This window comes from Suncus etruscus, chromosome 14 (assembly GCF_024139225.1).
Source record: "Suncus etruscus isolate mSunEtr1 chromosome 14, mSunEtr1.pri.cur, whole genome shotgun sequence".
In the NCBI taxonomy this organism is placed as follows: domain Eukaryota; kingdom Metazoa; phylum Chordata; class Mammalia; order Eulipotyphla; family Soricidae; genus Suncus; species Suncus etruscus.
In genome coordinates this window covers 70,347,938-70,366,933 of record NC_064861.1, presented here as the reverse complement: position 1 = coordinate 70,366,933, position 18,996 = coordinate 70,347,938, and the positions used below count along the sequence as shown (strand labels likewise).

The 18,996-nt window shown below is 38.4% G+C and overlaps 1 protein-coding gene across 1 annotated transcript in view; it reads left to right on the top strand.

The window, feature by feature from the left end:
* The window catches only part of ADAMTS18 (ADAM metallopeptidase with thrombospondin type 1 motif 18), a 131,180-nt gene that overhangs the window by 46,302 nt on the left and 65,882 nt on the right, over positions 1–18,996 (top strand). The window contains exons 4-10 of the mRNA XM_049786271.1: positions 2,989–3,256; positions 8,630–8,823; positions 9,067–9,150; positions 10,712–10,871; positions 12,312–12,417; positions 15,111–15,248; positions 17,453–17,606. Of these exons, the coding sequence (XP_049642228.1) occupies positions 2,989–3,256; positions 8,630–8,823; positions 9,067–9,150; positions 10,712–10,871; positions 12,312–12,417; positions 15,111–15,248; positions 17,453–17,606 (1,104 nt within the window). The remainder of the gene's footprint in view (positions 1–2,988; positions 3,257–8,629; positions 8,824–9,066; positions 9,151–10,711; positions 10,872–12,311; positions 12,418–15,110; positions 15,249–17,452; positions 17,607–18,996) is intronic.

Genomic DNA, 18,996 nt, shown 5'->3' with positions numbered 1-18,996 from the left:
AAAAATATTATAAATATATCTCTAATACCTGGTCTTTATTACTTCTGACATGGTCTTTTTCTAGCCCCATCTCTTGCTTTTCTGATGCTCTCAGTCTATTCTTCTATTGTATTTCATGTCTTAGGAACTGAGATTTCTCTTCTGAGGTGCTATGTGCAGCTTGGACAGAATTTTTGGGAAATTCTTGGAAAATTTTGGAGCTGGGAGAGTGCAATACAATTAGGTGCACAAGAACCAGACCTGAATTTGATTTTTCCAGAGCATCTGCAGGTGCAGCTCTGGGAGCCCCTACACACCATTAAGTCCCAACATGCTTTGAGGTAATGAGGGGAGTCCCTGGCACTGCAGGACCTGAACTGCATCGAATCTTTGAATCCTTGCATTGAGCCATTAGCCCTGTTTGTGAGAACTGATTCCCCTTCTCCCACCAGGAAAGAAAGGGCCTTTTGGACTGGGAGAACCAGATGGCTTATTTGGTTGGGCAAATACCTCACGTGTGGAAAAATGCTTTGACTTAAATCACACATGCTGCTTGTTGTTGGGGACAGGTTATAGTCTAAAGAATGACAAAGCAATTTTGAACTACAAAGAGATGCCACTGGCAATGTTTCTTAGAGGGAGGCTGCTTGCTGTTTCGGACCATTTGTTGTTACCAAAAATAGGAATAAAACAATAGAGCTGCCCATGCTACTCCCTTCTTTGTTAAGATTCATCTTTACAATATACTGCTGTTATTTATGGACAATCTGGTTGACAAATAACAATCATTGGATCTTTTCCTTTGGGGTCATGACTTCAAGGATTTATGTACCAGCATCCAGGCTAGCTGATTCCATCTGCAGGGACCCTCCATGGCTTCTTAGTTTCCTTGAGGATCCTTGAGGCTTCTCACTGAGTTTTTAGATAGTACAGTGGGTAGGGCACATGCCTTGCATGCAACTGACCTACATTCTATTTCCATGGTCCTCTGAACCTGCCAGGAGTGATCCTTGAGCATAGAGCCACAAGTAAGCCCTAAGCACACTTTGGTGTGGCTCAAACACACAAAGAAAGAAAATGTATCTACAGCACCACTTACCTCATCAGCTCTGTCTGGAATCTACTGTTCCTTATTCTGAGACATCAAAAATTTCTGGTGGGATGAAGGTGGATTCCCTAGAAAGGACTAAGGAGAAATATGATTCAATAGGATGGGATCCTTTCAGGATGATAAGTCATTGAAATCTAAAAGAGAAAAGATACTAACACAACTTTGGGCTTTCTCTTCTCTCAAAAGTATACCATGCTCAGCTAAGATCTGAAAAGTATGGGTATTTGATCAGGGTCTACTAAAATTTTTTTCTTGAAACTCAGCTCAATGATGAGATTAGGGTTATAGGTCTTTACAAATAGAGAAGACTACAGGTTGCATGCAGGAAGGATATTGAGAGCAGACCTATCTGTCTGTCTGTCCAGTAGGGGGCATAGGGACATCTGGTCCCTTTCCCTTCTGGGGATGGGATCAGGATGGAGAGCAGAGGTAGGTTCCAGTTTCTGCATCCCCATTTCTATGGATTCCAGCATTTCCGATTGGGAAGCTTAATTGGGAAGGGGAAAATTCTCCATTTTCTGAGCTGCCTGTGCCTTCTTCCCCACACTGGTTTCCTCTCCTGTATTATTCATATTTGTTCTATCTGGGATTCCCCTGCTAGACCTGGAAGGAGGACCAGACCTTCCTCAGCAAAGCATCTCACTACCTGCCCCTTTCCTGGCAGTTCCCTGTCCCCCCTTCCTAGGATCCTGCCTTTACCTCTGTTCTTGGCACAATGGATTATTCTATTCCCTTTCCATTGTGATTCTTTCATGATCGAGTCCAGCCTTTGTCTAGCAAGCTGGAAGCCTAAGAGACTCCAGCTATGTCTTGTTCACTTCTCAAGGCAAGATATCTCCTGAGCACACTCCACACACCACACACAATGGAGCAAACAGTTCTAACAGGCATGTCCGGTCAAATGCACTAGTTTTTGAGTTTTAAACTGCAGCCCCAATTTATTTGTCTAGATACCACACTAATATTTTTATATCAAAGGAAGAACAACCTCCAATACCCCCATCCCCAATGGTTTTCCTCCTCAATGCGTGGCATGCCAGATTGTTGTTTTGTTCACAAGAATCCAACACTCAAGTCATTGTCAGTTTTGTGCTGAAAAGTCCAGAGCTCAGTGTTCTGAGAAGGGCTGCCTTCGAAGGCTCATCTCTGGGCAGAAGTTTGCTCCCACTTAGGAGCTGAGCTGCTCTTTGGTCTCCGGAAACAAGGCACAAATGGAAAACTTCCAAACCGGTTGGTCCAGTTAAGGCATTTGGTGTCTTAAGCCTTTGATATGAGCTCAGCCAAGTTAGTGAGGCTGCCGGGCTTTCCTGGGTAATCCACCGTGCTGGGGGCTGTAAATGGCGTCTATTGTCTCTGGAAGAAGGAGGGAATATTGGGGGGGGGGGGAGCTTAAGAAGACTTTTCTGCCCAGAAGTGGGGAGAACGCCCTAATTCTACCTGTGTTTCTACTTAGCATCTCCAGACAGGGCTTAATGAGGCATTTCATGGAACGCTCCTGCCTTCACGTCCTTAGGAGCAATCCTAGTCTAGATCAATAGTTAGGTAGTTAGGGGGAGATGCCCCCCAAAGTAAGAAGGTCTGGGGGCTACTTACTCTCTTAGCTGCACCCATTATTGGCTGGAACCCACTCCCTGTGGTGCCAGGCACTGACATCCAGACTCCTGTGTGCAAAGCAAACCCTCCACTCGCTTGAGCCATTTCTCAAACCTCTGAACCCCAGTTTTCCCATCTGAAAAATGGAAGTGCTAATAATGGCAGCTTCCATTGGTGCTGATAAATTCAGGGGTCATGTAGCCAGCCCCACACCGGGGGCCTGCACATGGGAAGCAGCTGGCAGGCCACGGTTTCATGTGGAGACCTACAGTCATGGGGGTTTTCTTTGTGTTTGGCATTTTCAGTCTGGGCTCATCAGAACACAGAGACATGAATTCCTCATCTCGCCATTACCGCCGCGCCTGGCTCAGGAGCACAATTTCAGCTCTCCTATGGGCCACCATCCACATGTGCTGTACAAACGGACAGCTGAGGAGAGAGTGCAGCGAGGCCACAGCCCCCCGAGTTCTGGCCGCCCCCCAAACCCTGCATTCCACATGTCTCTGGAGCCACAGAACCAGCTTCCCCCTCCAAGGTGGCAAAAGCAGCATTTTTGTGGACGACGCAAGAAATGTATGTAAGGAAACTTTTTCTCCTTCTGTCCTTAAGTGGGTTTTCCATCAGTTTACTTGAGTGTTGTTGGGGGGGTGCTGAGGGTGCAGGGCTACACATAGCACCCCTTGAAATGAGTCAACTACCCCTGGGAGGCTAGCTCAGGGGAGCAGTGGTTCCAGGCTCAAGTAGAAAGGTCAGAGGAGGAGAGATAGTACAGCAGTTAGGACACTTTTCTTGCATGTAGTACACACAGGTTTGATCCCTAATACCCCCATAGGGCCCTCTGACACAGCCAGCCATAGAAAGCCCTGAGCACCATTGGGTGTGGCCAATAGACCAATAAAGTAACATCTTCTTTATCATCTTCTTAGTCACATGGCTTGGTATTATCTCCCTTTTTATGAGCTAATTCGAGGTAATCAAGGGAAAAGTACTTGAACAAAGAAAATTAGTTGACTCCTTCAGAGACACCTAGAAGTGGGACAAGTGCCTTTGGGGTCACTAAGAGGAATCCCTAGAAGAACAAAAAGCACACACACACACACACACACACACACACACACACACACACACACACACACACACACACACACACACACACACACACACACACCAGTCCTCAGTCCCCAGTCCCCAAAGAAGTGGTGATGAAATGCAGGTATCCTGGGGCAGGATTTTCAACCCAGTTACAACCTCCTCAGACCAACAACTCCCACCAGAAATATAATGCCCAACCCCAATGTAATCTTATCTTTTCTAAGTGTCACATTAAAAATGATTAATATCAAAATTTTTCTTGGCTAAGTGTCTATAAAATAACACACTCAGGTTGTTTCCAAAGACAAATCAAGTTGTGCCTTTTAACTAAAAACTAACACCTTCATTTCTGGGTCCAGGGAGGTTGCTTCAGAGGTAGGATCCCAGATGAACATGCACAGGACCCGAAATTCAAATTCTGACATCAGTAGCATCTCTGGGTATGGCCCCGAATACAAATGAAACTCTCAGGCCAGAGAGATGATGCAGAGATTATGGTCTTTCATAGTTCCATTTTCAGCACCACATTGTTTCCGGAGCAATGGCAGGTACAGCCCCAGAGTTTCCCAGCATTGCAGGGCCCAAATAGCACATTAAACCCTCGTTGCCTGGTTGTGTGAGAATTGCCATGCAAGCTTAGGGGTCTCCTGGTTGATCTTGGAGCTCCTCATCTCCACCCCAAATAAAAATAAAACTCAATTCCTCATGTGGCACTAGCCACATTTCAAAACCCGTTTGATGACTAGTTCTTAATATTCTTCTTATTGATGGCTGCTCCCCATCAATTCAGCACTACTTGCCAGAGTGAGACTTTTAATCTGATGGTTATTTAAATAAGTTTTAAGGAAATAAAATTGTTTTAATTTGCAGATGATGTCTTGGAAAATGTTTTATTTTATTAAGGTTTTATTGATTTGCCATTGGTTTCCTATACTCTGTACATTTGGGTGGACCTCTTTATACTTCTATCTAGGTATATATTTTCCCTGTACCCCTCCCTCTGAAGTTCTGTGTCCATTTCCAGGATCAGACTGACCCTCCCTACTCTGTGCCTCCACTCCCTATGCCCCTTTTGCTAACCATCATCTGTTTTGGAGAGTCTAGGTTATTTTTGTTGAATTTTGGTGCCTTGGGCTATTAATATTCCACGTAAGAGAAACCATCTGGCAATGAGACATAGAAGTAGCACTTCTGGATCATGTGGTATATTTGTTTTTAGTTTTCAAGTTTTAGTACTGGTGGTTTTTGTTTGGAGGCCACAGCCAGTGGTGCTTGGGGGCTGCTCTCTGCAAAGGGTGACTGTGTGCCCACCCTGTGAGCTACTTTCTGGCCCCATTTCTAGTGAAGGAATTTTCATAGTGACTGTGCCAATTTACACCCCACCAACAAACTAGGAAAATATGTTTCTTCACATCCTTACCAATTCATTGTTTTCAGTCTCTCCATAAAAGTTATTCTCACAGGGGCGAAGTTGTATATCATTACTGGTTTTAATTTGCATTTCCTTACTAATAAGTGAAGTTGAGCATATTTTTTCAGGTGTCTGTGGTTCTCTATATATATATGTCTTCTTTGGAGAGGGGACACTCTCAATGGTGCTCAGGATCTGTTCCTGGCTCAGTGTACAGGGGTGACCTCTAATAGGGCTCAGGTAACCATGTGTAATATGAGGGAGCCAGGAATAGAACTTAGAGTGACTGCCTGCAAGTCACTCTCTATTATTACTGATCCCAAGGATAAATCTTTTTTAAATTTTCTGCCCACTTTTTTGTTTAGTGTTTTGTTGTTGTCGAATTATGAGTATTTTTTTGTATTTTGAATATTTATCCCTTCCTTGATATGCCAATATACTCTCCCAGTCATGAAGTTGGGTGTTTTTTATTTGTTAGTTTGTTTGTCTTTGTGATAATTTCTTCCACTAGACAAATGGTTTCAGTTTGCTATAGAGCCATTGATTTGTTTTTGTTTTTGTTTCCTTTGCCCTTGGAGTTGAATCACCAAAGACATTTTAGTCATTAGAAGCCATAAATATATCATGTGTGTTTTCTTCAGTGTATTTTATGGTTTCAGATGTTATATTCAACCTTAATACAAGTATTTGAAATAATTTTTGTGTATGGTATTAAATAATGTTTCTTTTACTTTAACATGTGATTGCATAGGTTTGCCAATATTTGTTGAAGGGACATTTATTTTCCCTTTGTATGATCCTGACTCATAAACTAATTCTCCATATATGTGTTGCTCTATGTCTCTCAATTCTTTTCCATTGATCACTGTGTCTGTTTCTGTTCTGATACCATGTTGTTTTTAGCTTTATTGCTTTATAGTATACTTTGAAGTAGAGAAGTGAAATACATCTTCTTCTATTTGCTCAGATTGCTTTGGTTATTTGGAGTCCTTTGGGTTCTATTTCCTTAAAAATGTGACATCAGAATTTTAATAGGTATTGTGTAGAAGTTGTAACTTGCCTTAAGTAATGTTACCATTTTAGTGGTCTTGATTTTTCTCAGCCATGAACTTTCCATCATTTTATATCTGCTATTTCTTTCAGCAGTACATAACGTTCAGAGTCTAGGTCATCTTTCACTTCCTTTGTAAAATTTACTCAGGTATTTTAGCCACTTTATGAGATTATAAATGAACTTTTTCCATTTATCATTTCTTTCCATTTATTATTCCTTTAATTTATTGTTTTTTATATACAAATGTAACCTATTTCTTACAGGAAAAGCTTTTAGTTTTTCACCTTAAGTATAATGTTAGTGGTGGGCTTTTCATTTATGATCTTTGTCATGTAGGGGTATATTCTAGTCCCAATTTATTTATAATTTTTATCATATGTGGGTTTTGAATTTTATTCAATATTTCAGCATAAATGATATGATCTGTACATTTTGCTCTTCCTCTTGTGATTAAGTTTATATAAATTCATCCTAGCCACCTGAGAATAAATATCATTTGTTTATATTGTGTGATTGATGAATGTATTGCTCATTCAATTTGTGGAGGTTTTGTGGAGAAATTTTTCTTGTTTGTTGATAATTTTCTCTTCTTTCTTTCTTTCTTTCTTTCTTTCTTTCTTTCTTTCTTTCTTTCTTTCTTTCTTTCTTTCTTTCTTTCTTTCTTTCTTCTTTCTCTTTCTTTCTTTCTTTCTTCTTTCTCTTTCTTTCTTTCTTTCTTTCTTTCTTTCTTTCTTTCTTTCTTTCTTTCTTTCTTTCTTTCTTTCTTTCTTTCTTTCTTTCTTCTTTCTTCCTTCCTTCCTTCCTTCCTTCCTTCCTTCCTTCCTTCCTTCCTTCCTTCCTTCCTTCCTTCCTTCCTTCCTTCCTTCCTTCCTTCCTTCCTTCCTTCCTTCCTTCCTTCCTTCCTTCCTTCCTTCCTTCCTTTTTTTTTGGAATTTTTGGACCACATTCAGTAGCAGTCAGGGGCTACTCCTGTCTCTGTGCTCATAAATTGCTCCTGGCAGGCTCGGGAGAGCATATGTGATTCCAGGGATAGAACCCAGGTTGGCTGCATGCAAGGCAAATGCCCTACCCACTGTACTAATTCTCTGGCCTCAATAATTTTTTTATACCTGGTTCTTTCATGGGTTTTGAGTTTTTGAGGTTAGTGTTAGGAGTTGTTCCTGCTCTTTAAGTTTTCTGAATAATTTTAGAGGAATAAGTAAGTATTATATCTCCTTTGAACATTTGTTAGAATACACCAGTGAAGTCAAAAGAACAAAGTCCAGGATCAGACTAAATCTAAATGGTGTGATCTATTATTTTCATTTTATAGAAAGAGGGTTTCAGTGTTATGACTGTACCTGTTATTAATATATTAAAATATTTAACTTCAGTAGTACATGGTTACTTCTCTGAACTTTACAAGTATCTTTCTCCTTCATAGCAGCCCTTGGGCTTATCACTATTCTTCACCTAATATCATTATGCTTGGGACAGTAGATACATCCAGGTATCTCTCAAAGACTCTGGCAAACCTCTTCTGTTAAGGTGATGTCTACATTTCCCAGCCACAAATATTTAATAAAGCCTAAACATTTCTCATTGTTTCCCTAATAATGAAATCACTATCAGCTAAACAGGCCTTTATTATATGCTTTGAAAGTTTGTATAGATATTTGTTTTATTATATGCTTTGAAAGTTTGTATAGATATTTGCCATGTTACACAAGGGCTTAAATTTTTAAGAAAATATTAAATAACAGTATTATAAATTTAGATGCAAATAATAGTGGGATTTTTTCATATTTTTCAGCTATAATATAAGGGAACATTTTCCAATTTTAAAAACAACCTCAACAAAACTGGTTTCTAAGGACCTGCTTTGCCAGTTCTATGTAGAACTGTGTTCTTTCACTCTTTAGAGTTTATATATATATTTGGTTTTTGGGCTACACCTGGCGGTGCTCAGGGGTTACTCCTGGCCTTCTGCTCAGAAAAAGCTCCTGGCAGGCACAGGGGACCATATGGGATGCCGGGATTCGAACCAACCACCTTAGGTCCTGGATTGGCTGCTTGCAAGGCAAACACTGCTGTGCTATCTCTCTGGCCTCTCTTTAGAGTATATTTGAGTTATTGAATCCACCTGCCTTTCCATTCATCTATTCGACCTGACAGCCCATCTATCACTCCATCCATCTACTGGCCCACTTACCCATCCATCCAAACTTCTTTGAGTGAATAATTCTTGATCAGATTCTAAGTGCAAAAGCTCCAGAACAAGCATGGGTGTTGTCACTTATCAGTAGGTTAGTGAAGCATTTGACACCTAGTCTCTTCTTTAGATTTATGTCCTTTTCACATAGATTTTTCTCTCCTCATAGCCTTCCAAATGTTCTTGAATTTATTTCAGATGCCCCCAAGCCACCCACACAGGACACCTATCTCAGGTTTGATGAATATGGGAGCACAGGAAGACCTAGAAGATCAGCTGGGAAGACACAAAAGGGCTTAAATGTGGAAACCCTTGTGGTAGCTGACAAGAAAATGGTGGAAAAACATGGCAAAGGCAATGTCACCACATACATTCTCACAGTCATGAATATGGTAAGGGAGGTTATTCTATGAAATAACTCCAAAAATCATTCAACTTCTTGTGTAGGTTGAGTGACAGATATAGCTGTGCAAATTTATTGGAGAAAAAGTCAAGGTCTGAGAAGATTGGCTTCATGTGTCCATATATTTAGTAAAATTAAAACCTACACATTCACATATTTTATTGGTACCCTCCATTTTGGAATTTTGGGTCATGATGGTATTGTTTTTGTCTGATTTGAATTGTTTCCACAGGTTTCCAGCCTATTTAAAGATGGGACCATTGGGAGTGATATCAACATTGTTGTAGTAAGTCTCATTCTTCTGGAGCAAGACCCCGTAAGTGGCTGACATTGTTCCCTTCTTTATTCAGGATACTTTCTCTGAATATCTACTCTGATGATACTAGTGATGAGAAATTCATGAAGAAAGTACTTCTGATAGGATTATATCATAGACATATAAAACAGGATTACGTGTGCCTATGTAGTGAATAAAATAGAAAATACAAATATTGCACTATATGTGAAATATTCAATTTATATAGACTTCACATGAAAGGTAATAGATTTAAGATCGGATAAATTTTTGAAAATTGCCCTGTACTAGGTAAATACAAGTCAATTCAAAGGGATCTTTTGGAAATGAACTAAAAATAAGTCACCCGAAAATTCTTAGACTCAGTGGCTCACCAACTGAGGTGCTACTAGTAAACAAAGAATATTTGACTGTCCTTGATTTGATTATGGTGAGAAATGGAAAACAGTCATGAGCAGAAAACCAGAACTTTAAATATGGTGTGAAATTGATGGCATTCAATACTCAGAGTATTTTAATATAGAAATCATGTTTTGTTTTGTTTTGAGCTTGGGATTTCCAGTCAGACCATTGTTTAAATTCCCTATGGACTTTTCTCTTTATAACAATGAGTGAGCAAAGCAGGGTGTCAGGAATAAGACAAAAATTAATATAACTATTTAGGTGTTTAGACCTGCAGATAGGTATAACTTATTGAACAATTTTTGAAATTTTAGAAATGTAGACAGGATGTATATTTGGGGGAAGACATTTCTGTCTTGAGCCTATACTTAGATATTGCCCAGAACTTTAGAATAAGCAGCATCCTTATCATACTGATGGTTAAAGATCTTGCCTCAGAATCCTCAACTTGATCCAAGTCCAGAGTTTTGATGAATGTTACGAATCATTTCTATTTTACTCTTCAGAATCTTTCAACTATTTGTTCATATATTCATTCATTCAGTGAGCTTTCATTTCATTGATTGATTAATTGAAATCTATGATATGTGGCCAGAAAGATCACTCAACAGTTGGAGCACTTTGCAAAATACCCAGGCTCAATCCAGGCTACCACATGATCTCTTATGCACCACTAAGGAAGAACCCACCAAATACTGACTCAGGAATATCCACTGAGTAATGTTACTTATGGTCCCAAATAAAATAGCCCCCAAATAAAAAAGTGTTTAAATAACAACCTTGTTTTTCATGTGCAAAACCCTTTGGTGGAAATTTTGACTTATGGATTAATTTACTATCTTGCTCATGCTTTATTATAAAGGCCATTTAGTCATCATTATTTATCTCTTCTAAATATTTTGGCAGTTTTATAAAGGTGGTATCAGCATGAGATGAACAAATATAATTGGCCATAATCTATGCTCATGAAATTCTGAAGCCATTTAAAATTTGTAACCTTGTAAGCATTCAACCCAAATACTTGTTTCCTTCTCCAATTATCTCCAACCTTAGTTTAAATGTTCTCTGTCCACCTTCTCCCCAGTAATATGTTGTTTGTGTATTTACCCGAGCAATTGGCATAACTCGTGCGCTCATCTCTGTGACAAATTAATACTCTGATTTGTGTGGTTTCCCATAGGGAGGATTATTGATCAATCATCATGCAGACCAGTCTCTGAATAGTTTTTGTCAGTGGCAGTCTGCCCTCATTGGAAAGAATGGCAAAAGGCATGACCATGCCATCTTACTCACTGGATTTGATATTTGTTCCTGGAAGAATGAACCATGTGACACTTTAGGTATGGTATGAATGGAGCTTTCACACATACCCATGTTAGCTGATGATACTGGTATTGAAACTTTCTATTGGGTGGGTAATGCTGATAATTCTTAAGAGGAAGAACTGATCTTTCCAGTATGCAATATTCTTTTTATATCTTCTGGTGGTTATAGTGAATTTGGTGGAGGGATAGGGAGCCCATTTACTTCTTTCCTTTCATGTGTGTCTTCATCAATGATCCTGGAGGCCTAAGCATCCTGAGTGCGAAAAGAGAGGCGAAAGAGAATTTAATTTGTCTTCATGTTGCTTAAATTTGTCTTGAGGTAATAAATAGTACCGCCTTGAGAAGGTTATTTGACCTTTAATGGATTTGGTTCTTCTATATCTGTGCAAGTCAGCTTACAAAGGACTCTTTTATGCAACATTTTCAGTTCAAGTATTGCATATGATTAAAAACTCACATTGTGGTTGAATTAGTGACCATCCAACTCAGTGCAGATGGAGGAGTTACTAATGGTGACTCCTGTGATCTGTTCATTTGGTTTCCCAGATGATCTCACATGACAGCAAGGGGGCAGTGAAGTTCACAAGTATGTATTAATAATAATTTGTAGCAGTCTTGTTCTACTATTGGTGATCTATATATGAACCCCAAAGACTGGAAGAAATATATATATGCCTAATATATATAATATTCTAATTAAAAAAATAATACTCTAATTTAGTTCAAGATAGCATCAAAGAACTTTGTTTTTACAACTGCCTTTGGAAGGAAGTATTTTTTTTGGGGAGGTCACACCTGGTGATGCTCAGGGGTTACTCCTGGCTATGCACTCAGAAATCACTCCTGGCTCAGGGGATCATATGAAATGCTAGGGATTGAACCTAGGTCATTCCTGGGTCAGCTGTGTGCAGGGCAAGTGCCCTACCACTGCGCTATTGTTCCAGCCCCAGGAAGAAAGTAGTTTTGAGGAATCAAGACATTTTCTATCTTAGAATGATTAGAAAAAAAAATGAAATAACTCCAAGTTTTTTAAAAAATTATTTTGCATTACACTAGAAAAAGACCTGGATGTGTATTTTAACACCTTAAGTTTTAATGCCAATATGACTGTTTTGTGAACATTTTGTTGTAAACTAGTTCTCATTCTTACAGTTCCTCTGTTGATCTATAATAAACATAGGTAAGGCTGTACATGTCAGGTACCTTCTAGCTAATATGTGTTGTATTCATGCCATCTTTACAGAATTGATAGTAGGATCAGTTAATGACAATATCATTAAAAAGGCAAATAAAGACTAAATACTGCTTCAGTGTAGTTGAACAGAGAACTATATAACTAGACTATTTATCTGCCAAAAATTAGTTGTGTTGATCTAAACCTAGAAAGAACACTAAAAGATCAGTGAGCTATCTGTGCCTCCTTAGAACTAACTTTTGAAACTGATTTTTCTATAGGGTTTGCCCCCATCAATGGAATGTGTAGTAAGTACCGAAGTTGTACCATCAATGAAGACACAGGTCTCGGCCTGGCCTTCACCATCGCTCATGAATCAGGGCACAAGTAAGTGACCCCTTGAATCACTATGAGAACTGGTTGAGTGATTGATTCATTGAAATTTTCTAATGATTATTACTGATATAGGCAGAAAAATATAAATTTATTGTACAAATTTTAGAATACTGTTTGATGATCACATGGGCTAACAAAGGCCACTTGTTGTCTATGTTACTCTCTATAAACATTCCCTAGCTTTATGGTGTGACCTTGCATACATACATGGACCATATGTTCTTAGTAGACCTGCTCTTTCAGGAATTTGCCTGAAAATTGTGCTGCAGAGAAGGTACTTTTGGCTCATTTATACTAAGGAGGTAATAACCATGAAGGCATGCCATTCCTTGAACATCAAGACATTCTAGTTGTTTCCAAACTTTGATGCATACAGTGGAAATTCTTTTTTAGTGGCTGTCTTTGCATGTTTCCTGATGTTCTTTTTAATTGGTGTCAGTAAATCTTTCTTTTGTGAGGACAGAGTTAGACACGAGGAATGAGAAGTCAAAGAGCAATGAAATGAATGGATTTTATGAGGCATACAGTCTAGTAGGCTTAGAATCTTAGAGTTAATTTTCTTACACTCTTTTGGACAATGGCATTAGCATCGGAATAAAAGTGCATTGTTTTACAAGTGTAATAATCTTTGGGTGTATGAGCTTAATATGTGTATGTGTCTGTTTACCACTTATATTGAATGTTTATATTCAAAACATCCTAGTTTAATCTTAAAAATAAATACAAAAAATCTACTTTACAACTGTAATGTATACTTTGATATTTTAGTGTTAGTATCTCTTATGGACTGAATTCATTATATCCAGTAAACTTGAATCTTGACTATTACTGCTGCACAACAATTTCAATGCATTTTATGTATATGAACAACCACTAAGAAAGATATTAATGAACTGGTTAAATGGCAAATAAAGATGCATAAGTTTCCACTAGGTCCCTTTATACGGAACGAGAAAATACTAAATTTCTCTCACTAGTGGGAAGTTTTAAATAATTGATCTCACATTTTGAAGTATTTTTCATTAAAGACATGAATCATCTTTGCTTATGAATTAAGGTTGACAGTATAAAAACTCGACATTTTAGGTCAGGAAAAATGAAGATATCTAAGGAACAAAGGAGAAGAGCAGATATAAACTAAATAATGTCCACTTTTAGATAGGAGGGCCTTAATGGAACTGAATGTTGAAACAGGCAATTTTTGAGATGTTCAAGGGTCTTTTGACATGTGCTAAAGAAAATGTGTATTCTCTCCCTCCATGCTATTAAAGTGGGTTTTAAACGAAAAGAAAATAAGTTCAAGTTTTGATTCCAAAGCTTTCTGATGTCCCTATGCATTGAATTTCATTATCTTTTCCTTTTACTGTGTAATGGCTTTAATCCCTCTCTACCCCATCTTTATTTCTGGCAGTCTTACTCTTTCTGATGATGCTTTATGCATGCTTCCTTCTATCTCTGGCTTTGTGCAAATGTACTGAAGAATATTGTCTCCCAAACAGACCCCTTTCAATTCCACAAAGAGCTGGGCAAATCTGGGAATGAGAATGTCTGTACTCATTCCCTGTGTATATGCAAAGGCCAATAAATATAGATTATGAGTCTGTTACTTCGAAATAACTGGACTATTTGTCATTAGCCACACAGTACTCCAGACACAGCAGACATTAGTGAACTGGACACATAGCAGTACTAGAATTACCCTCTGATAAGCTTGGTGGAATGCTGACAGAATGGTGTGTGCAGACTCAAATCCCAACTAAGTCTTATCCATAGTTAGAATGATTTATTTTGCATGCACTACCTCAAAGGAAAGCCGGCGTCACAAAGTTACATATCAGAATAACATCTTTCTTTCCACAAGAATCATTGGCCTCATAAAAGTATGTTAAGAGGCAACTTTTGTTCTTTTAAACACATTAGTAATGTGCCTTGCTTATACATGACCCGGTGCAAGCCCCCACTGCATATAAAAGTAAGTAATTTGACTTGGAGCCATCTAAATTAACAATAAACTTGATATCCCTCCAATATTGCCTCCCTAGACAACCCACCAAAGGCTGTTTTTGTGTTCTGACTATTTCAGAGCTGACCCAAGATGCTTATTATTCTCCCATCCCTTTCCATGTTAACAGATCCTGAAGTAAGTTAGTTGTGTCTTATGGCCATGTGCCATGTACAGACATGTTATGTGTATTTTACTCACCTGAAGAGTGGAAGAACATTTAGCTGTAAGATACATGAATTCAAGGTAGAAAACCATCTGAAATTATGTCTGATCTGCAATGCTAGAACATTTTACAATGGAATGTACAAATCAAAGTTTTCAAATAAGCATATGAGGCTTTTTTTCATAGATAGTGGATTGTATAGATATGTGGTGGGTTTGGCATTATTATTTTAAAGATGTTTCTTATCTGAGGAGCATTTATTTATCATCAGTTTATAATTTCTGGTAATAAATAGATCTTCATTACAACTCCCATGAGCCCAATGAAAGCCCCATCCTTGAAAACTTATCTTAGGCTTCTCTCCATCTGCATCTCCTTCCTATTCATTCCAAATTCCCTTCCTGTTAGTTCAAAACTGGTGGAAAGAAAAGAATTTTGCATTTGAAATAAAAAAGGTAGTGGATAATTTGGGAATCAGTTTCATCACTAGTACTTGTTTTCTTCCTCCTCTTTCAGCTTTGGTATGATTCATGATGGGGAAGGCAACCCCTGCAGAAAGGCAGAAGGCAACATCATGTCTCCCACTCTGACAGGTAACAATGGCGTCTTCTCCTGGTCTTCATGCAGCCGACAGTATCTCAAGAAATTCCTCAGGTAATATCAGGATAAAGCCTGGAATATTCCCAGGTTTGCTGAGGTGATAGGATTTGAAAAAAAATGAATTGGTGGAAGAATGTTTGATCTCTCGATAAACAGAAAGATGGATATCAAATATCCATGGTGATGGCTGTAGTCATATTGGCACAACATTGACTGTTGGTGAAAAAGACTAATACTAATGCTCTCTAGGTCCAGTAACTCATCCAATTCCTTTTTATTATCCTCTTGCTAGAGGAAATGAAGTCTTAGTTTAGTTGTCCTAGAGCTAAGTAGCAGACAGACCTTTACACATAGTTTTTCCCCAAGCTCCTGAGCTCCTGACTTTCTTTTTATAGCTCTTCTAGGTTGCTTGATGCATTGTCATTTTACTAGAACTACTGATTTTAACCTAGTCAATCTATTTGATCATGAATATTTTTGAATGTTACAGTAGCATGCATTTTTAACATTAACCGTACATGATCTTGATGGGCTATTTAGTTTGAAATGGCCTTAGTCTAGCTCCTTAGTCCAGAAGATATCCAAAGTGGTTGAGAGAAATATGATATCCTTTGGATAGCTAGATAGAGATAGAATAAGAAAATAATAATAAGCATAATAAGTTAAAGAAATAGCACTATTTGATACGTTAAGATGATGAGGCTCAAGTTGAAACACTTTGAAGTTGATTTTAATTAGCTATAATATATTTTTAGTCTCTTTAAAACTATTTTAACATGATAGTCATTAGTCATTTTGTTTATATATATGTCACTTTAATGTAGGTTGCTTTATAGTGTTAATTAACTCAGAGGAACATGTAGATCTCATCCCCTTTTAATTGTATGTTAGGAAAACAAAATTTCTTTGGGAATTTATAATAATGATACTCTTCTTTTTTCCCCTTACCAGTACCATGGCATACATAGCGTTGAAGACGTTTACAAAATAAATAATATCCACAGACCAGGTTTAATAAATGTAAAAATGCCTGTCTGAATGATGTCTTCAAGGATCGTACAAAATTGTAAAACCTTTGGCTAGTAATAAACTTTGTCATGTAGAAATTTTTTTTTCGGTTTTTAATTTATTATTTGGGCCCTATTCTTATGTGAAAATGGAATAAACAAATATAAGCCAAGATCAATTTAATGTAAAGTGAGTATCTACTACGTACATGGTCCATTTAAATGTGGTCAGTCATGAAGATAGCAACAACAATAACTTTGGTTTTTGTTTGGGACACATCCAGCAGTGGTCAGAGTTTACTTCTTGCTCTATGCTCAAGAATCATTCCTGGCAAAACTCAGGGAATCATATGTGGTGCTGGGCATCAAACCCAGGTCAACTGCATGCAAGACAGGCACCCTACTGACTGTGCTATCTCTCTGGCCCCAGCAGCAGTAACTTTTGATGTCTGCTCTGTGATGTCAAGCACATCTGTATTTCCTGTTTGAGTTGTGTGAGAGCTTGGCAGGAGTCCCTGTCATAAATGATGTGGATAAGCATTAAGCACCTTGGATCTGACTGCATGGTTGACCAGAACTCCTGACTGTCAGGTCCAAAAATCAGACTTAAGCACCAAACAGTCTGTTATCTCTTACTGATATCATGATTTAATTATTTAAGCAAAAGAAAGAAACTACTTTCAATGCCATGGAAAGAGTCTCTTTCTTCTCAGCATATCCCAATTGAATATACCCCTGGGAACTTGTCAGGTCCCGTTAGATCCTTCCTCCTGCTTTCCTTCAGTAGCCTCAGTCATTTTTCGTGTGTAGTTTACGTTAGGTAAAGTACATTGTTAGCTTCCATCTCATTCTCTGAAAAATTATAGCCTTGACTTTCAACTCTATGAAGTTAGGCACTCCATTTGGTTTATTTTGCTCCTTGATGATTGAACCTAATGCTACTACTGAGCAAATACTCAGCAATTCATTTGTTGAATATTGCTGACCAAGACACTCAGGGGTTTGCAAGTTTATTGACCTTTCTTGTTTCCTAGCAGGCCAAGCCTAATCCCTCAGCAGGTTTTACCTTCCATCACCACCCTTCCTGGTTCACTCATTGGAATAAATATGCATCTTCATTTAAGCATTTACTTATTTCTTTAGCTATGATATATTTTTTCATTCCTTGAACACATTTGAAAGTGGGTTTTTTTTTCAGTGAAAAGATACTAGCTAAACACAGAAAGTAATAAAGGTATGTTATCCCTGCAGTACCCCTCAAGCTGGGTGTCTGGTGGATGAGCCCAAGCAAACGGGACAATATAAATATCCGGACAAACTACCAGGACAGATTTATGATGCCGACACACAGTGCAAGTGGCAATTTGGAGCAAAAGCCAAGTTATGCAGCCTTGGTTTTGCAAAGGTATGTTTGCTTGTGATTTCAAACATACATTAAGAATCTGCAATACATCTATGTACCTTACACAATATAAACATTTAGTTTGCTAAGATCAAGGGTTAGAGTCTGGGTTATCTCTATATGTCAGTTGTTTGGCATTATAATTAAGTGGCAATTTTACTGTCAATGAATTATCCAGGCTTATCCCCTATAGACCAGGCCTGGTTTAAATATCATCTGACTGCATCCTTGCAAGAAATTTCTCTGTTGGCAAAGATTTTCTCACAAGTAATAAATCTGGGTGCAATAGCTTTAACCTAGTATTTGCAACTGTTGTGTCAGGGTGTCCAATATTTCCTTTAAATGTCCTGCATTTAAAATTTATCCCTGAAAATGCATACAAAATGCAGTTTAGAATCCACAAACATCACTATTGGCTGCCCTTTTAAGTAGAAATTCAGGGTCTTGAAATTTTGGGGTGAAATATTTCATTCAATATATTGAGAAGAGATTTGTGGGGGAACAAAAGCAAAACTCTAGAATGTAGAACTATGAGTCACATTGTGTTTCCCTCACTAAGAAGTTGACTCATTGTTTTGAAGTTGACTCATTCCTAGTATCTAGAGAGAAAAGTAGAGAATCCTCAGAACTGGAAAAAGGAGGATTGTGGAGGCTAGAAACAACTCTTCCTACCTCTGTTCCTAATCTACCTCTGTACTCTTCCTCTTTTCTTCTCTTTTGTTATTCTTCAACCCCTATCACTGTGTTCCCACCAACACCAGTCCCTCCAGCTCTGTCCCTGCCATTGTCACCATACCCACCACCTCTGGTTGCTAAGGGATCCTATACTCCATCCAAGGTCACCTGCTGAGAGATTTCCTTTCCTTTTCCCCAGTCTTCAAAACAACCTCTTAAATATGTTTACAATGGAGGGGATTGAACCCAGGACCTCACACATTGCAAAGCAGGTGATCCACCACTGAGCCAGATATCTGCCCCCCCAAAACAACTTTTTAAAATGAGAAATCAAACCACATTTTTCCTGGAGCCCAGAGAAAAATTTTCCACAGCCAGAGAACTTTAAAATAGCGGAACATACAATGTCTCATCCGCATGGACATCAAGCTTCCTCCTCTCCTTTGGATAATACAGATGTTTATTTTTTTTCTCAACAGCTGTCATTAGCAGTTATTTTACTTGTGATGCCACAGCTCTGGATTATTATTCAGTGATTTTTTTTTAAAAATAAGTTGTTTATTTAAAAATAAAATTGGTGGGCTTGAGTGATAACACAGTAAGGATGGCTCTTGCCTTGCATTTAGCAACCTAAATTTGATCCCTGACATCCCATGTGGCCCTCAATCCCTCCAGGAGTAACCCCTGAGTGCTGCTGGTATTGCACAAAACAAACAAA